General features: G+C 34.4%; 1 protein-coding gene across 1 annotated transcript; it reads left to right on the top strand.

The window, feature by feature from the left end:
• The first annotated feature begins 2,276 nt into the window (after positions 1–2,276).
• LOC149217970 (CO(2)-response secreted protease-like) lies at positions 2,277–2,705 on the top strand. The gene has a single exon (XM_089383695.1). It carries the CDS (start codon positions 2,277–2,279, stop codon positions 2,703–2,705), a length of 429 nt encoding a protein of 142 aa, XP_089239821.1.
• The last annotated feature ends 1,771 nt before the right edge of the window (positions 2,706–4,476 follow it).

Below are 4,476 nucleotides of genomic sequence, written 5' to 3'. Positions count from 1 at the left end.
AAGAAATAAAGGCCTTCGAACATCTTAAAGAGGCAATGTGCCAAGAACCGGTCTTAGTTACGTTGGACTTCACAAAAACCTTTATTGTGGAATATGATGCTTCAAGAAATGGAATTGGTGTTGTTTTAATGCAAGATGAAAGACCCATTGCTTTTTAAAGTCATCCAATCAAAGGAAAGTATTTACACAAAGCTATTTATGAGAAGGAAATGTTGGCAATACTACATGCACTTAATAAATGGTGACCTTACCTAATGGGTAGACACTTCAAGGTGAAAATGGATCATGATAGTCTTAAATACTTTTTAGAACACAGATTATCCTCTGAAGAACAACAAAAATGGGTCACAAAGATGTTGGGTTATGACTTTGAAATCATCTACAAAAAAGGGAAGCAAAATGTTGTGGCAGATGCACTCTCAAGAAAGGATGAGGATGTGGAAGCATTGTTGTGTGCCATTTCTATTGTCCAACCAGACTGGATAAACGAAGCAAGGGATGAATGGAAGAATGACGAAGAAGTGTGGGCACTCATTCAAAAGATACAACAAGATCCTAGTATATCTGATACATTTAGTTGGAAAAATGATTCGTTATGGTACAAAGATCAATTATACCTATGTAAGAATTCCCAACTCAAACAAAAGATTCTTATGGAATTGCACACTTCTCCCTTAGGAGGGCACTCAGGATTTTAAAAAACTTACCATAGGGTTAAGAAGGAATTTTTTTGGGATGGCCTTAAATTGGATATTCAAAAGTTTGTGGCGGAATTTTTGGTTTTCCAACAAAATAAAGTTGAAACAATTAAGACCCCAGGTCTATTAAAACCTTTATCCATTCCAAGCCAACGTTGGGAGGAGGTTTCAATGGATTTTATCACAGGTTTACCCAAGTCCGAAGGAAAGAGTGTCATCATGGTGGTAGTTGACAGACTTACCTACTATCCACACTTTTGTGCATTATCACATCCATTTAAAGCAAGTATAGTTTCTATTGCATTTATGGAAACAATTCAAAAGCTACATGGAAACCCAAAGATTTCTGCAAGCGACAGAGATCCCATTTCCATTGGAAATTTTTGGACAAAACTATTTTCTTGTCTCGGTACTCAGTTAGCTCATAGCTCATCTTATCATCCTCAATATGATGGGAAAACTGAGATAGTAAACAAATGTTTGGAAGGATATCTTCGTTGCTTTGTATCTAATAAACAAACACAATGGGTCAAATGGTTGCCTTTCGCTGAATAGTGGTATAACGCTTCCTTCCATACTGTAGCAAAAATGAGCCCATTTATGGCACTTTATGGATATCATCCACCATCCATCACATCATATTTAATTGAAAATTCTAAGGTTCAAGCAGTGGAACATCACATCGCGCATCAACAATAAGTTCTCCAACTCTTAAAGGATAACCTCACATTGGCACAAAATAGAATGAAACAACACGCAGATCAACATCGCAGCGAAAGAAGTTTTGATGTAGGTGACTGGGTATTCCTACGACTGCAACCATATAAACAAATGTCCCTCAAGCAAGCTAAGAAGGATAATAAATTATCAGCAAAGTATTATGGTCCGTACAAGGTGTTGTAAAAGATTGGTACTATGGCATACAAATTGGAGCTTCCCGCAGCTTCCTGAGTGCACTTAGTTTTCCATGTTTCATGTTTAAAGAAGGTTATATGTGACAGGCTTCCAATTCAAACAATATTGCTAGAACTTGATGAGGAAGGAAAAATCATATTGGAACCGGAAGCAGTCACAGAAACAAGAACTTGACAGCTACGAAATCGATCAATTTCGGAGTATCTCATTAAGTGGAAGAACTTATCGTTGAAGATTCCACATGGGAGGATGAGAATTTTATACAGAAGCATCCAGAACTACTCAAGCGTTGAGGACAACACTTTTCGGAAGGAGAGGGGCATGTTAGGTCCCTCTAATACTAGTGATTACCCCATTACTATTGTCATTGTAGGCCTTATTGTTATTATTGTGCCCCTATTGTCCCCAAATTGTTATTAGTGTGCACCATAGAAACCCACTATTGTTATTGTTGTGCCCTTATGTTATTACTATTATGTCGGCTTGACTATATTGTGACCCCTTAGACTCCTATATATAGAAGGGAGGTTTAGTCATTTGTATCATCCAAGAATTGTTCATTTATGTAATGTAAAGGAGGTTTCCCCCTCGAAGAGGCTGAATTCTAAGGCATTGATCTATCTTTTCTATATTTTTGTGAGTTGGTTTAATAACAAAACATCAATGGATGATTACTTCTACTTTCTATGTAATTATGGTATCGACTACAAGAATATCAAGTTCATTGCGGTGAATGAAATCTATACGTGTCCATCTGGTGCAAAGGTGGATTTTATCAGTAACATGAACTATCCAAGAATAGCTATTTCCAATTTAAATATTATGAATGGGAGGACAAATGGGAGCAAAAGTGTCACAAACACCAGTCCTAATCTCACACCCACTTACAAGGTTACCATCGGTGCACCTCTTGATTTGAATCTGAATGTCCCTCCAGAAATTCTTCAATTCTCTGAAACTTCCAAGAAGCTATCTTTCGATGTAGTTTTTACACCAACCAAGGTTGCCACCAAAGGATATGTTTTCGGTACACTCGTGTGGAGCGATGGAAAGCATAATGTTCGTACTCCTTTTGCAGTGAATCTGGTGTGACCAAAGCATAAGGGGCAACCTTATAGATGGTCAAGTAATAAAACAAATGAAACCAGCAAGGCTGCTTATTCCTTGCATAGACCATAAAGTAATAAAACAAGCGAAACTTGCTTTTTGTGAGGTCACTGAGATATAATTGTTTATGGTTAGATATAATAATTTCTGGCAGTTTCTAGTATTCATCTACATTAATATAGTATTCATTATCTACATTATTATCAAGGGAAAATAATTGAGTTCCTAAGAACACATAAATAGTTAACGATAAGTTGAGTTTATGACTTTAACTTAATTGCCCTAACACAACAACATATGCATCTAGAAACAATGAATATAAGCGAACCTAAAGCATGTTGATTTGTACTAAATTTGGGTGAGGCGGGATTTTGAAATTCTATGAGTGAACCATTCAATGTATGAAATTAAGGAAGAAACCAACCCGTTCTTTCATTTTCGCTTTCATTTGATAAGCTAGACCAACCAATTCATGTCTTTACGATGTGCTAGTAAATATTGGCAAACCAATTATAAAACCAGTGGCGCCACTTGAAGCTATAGGACAAATTTTGATATTCAAAATGTGCTTATAAATAAATACTTTAAAACAAGTTGCATTATAAATTCAAATATTTTTATAAGATTTGGTCGAACATTTTATAATGCAAACAAGTTGCATTATAGATTTAAATATTTTTATAAGATTTGGTTGATTTTTATATTGAAAACTAGTAAGTAATATTCTTCAAATTTTAAAACTTTAATATAAATTTTCATCCCTAATTTTTTTATTTAACTTTAATATAAATTACCATCGCTAAATTTTTTTAGGTTTACCATCCTAATTTTTTTTATGTTTGCCCTTGAGTGAGAAATGCAAAAATGAATCCATATCTTGAGCATAAATTTGTGTGGTGATTTATAGTTTACAAACATCTAGAGAGTGAACCGAAAAATACATCTTTTGAGAGCTTAAATGGAAGTAAATTATGTCGTGTCCCTCTCACCCTTAGCACATTGAATATAAAAATTACAGTCAAAAGATTTTGAAATTTCATTGGTTAGTCAAAGATTAAAAGTCAGTTAATCAAGATAAGATTTTTCCAATATTCTAGAATATGCAATTATTGTCTGCCTTCATTAATTCTTTGTATTTTCGATACTGCACTCCCACCCCTTCGACTTCTTTTACTTTTGAAAGAAAGAAAGAAAGACAGAAAGAGTCCACGAGGCTAAAGATAGCCTATGGGATAGATTGCTTTCTTCATCTGTTTGATACAGACTTTATAATACAACCTCTGAAATTTCTCCTCCATTAATTTTTATACAGACTTTGCAGTGAGATTTTGTGGCTAAAAATTGGGTTTGTGTTGATCTATGATTGTATGGATTTATATTATAATGAAAAGTAAATATAGGGATGTTATTTATAATGAACTCATTTTCTTGTTTCTAAATGAAATACGGTGCAATGAATCTCATTTTTTAATGCTCAATACTTTTTCAATAGGTAGTTATCCTAATATTTGCAATGTGTGATATGCCCCAAGATAATAAACTATAATCCCCAAATTTAAAATGCAAACATATGGCATACATGTCTACAAATGCATTCCTCTTACAACTTTTCCAATTTAACAAACCTATCAGCCGTTTCTTTGCACCTTTTGGGGCAATTGCTAGTCATAATAACATTTGAAATTATGACAGCTAATTATCTGCCTGCCCCTCTTCGTATGCCATGAGATTAAAGATGTATTTAAGAGTAACTAAT

The sequence above is a fragment of the Pinus tabuliformis genome, chromosome Q (assembly GCF_031772625.1).
Source record: "Pinus tabuliformis cultivar Carrire ecotype Pingquan chromosome Q, CPIR1, whole genome shotgun sequence".
NCBI classification, from domain to species: domain Eukaryota; kingdom Viridiplantae; phylum Streptophyta; class Pinopsida; order Pinales; family Pinaceae; genus Pinus; species Pinus tabuliformis.
Note: the sequence above shows the minus strand (reverse complement) of the source record. Positions and strands in the feature narration are given on the sequence as shown.

Bases quoted from the DNA above. Each gene is read 5' to 3' on its own strand.
- LOC149217970 (XM_089383695.1), top strand. From the start codon at position 2,277: ATGGATGATTACTTCTACTTTCTATGTAATTATGGTATCGACTACAAG.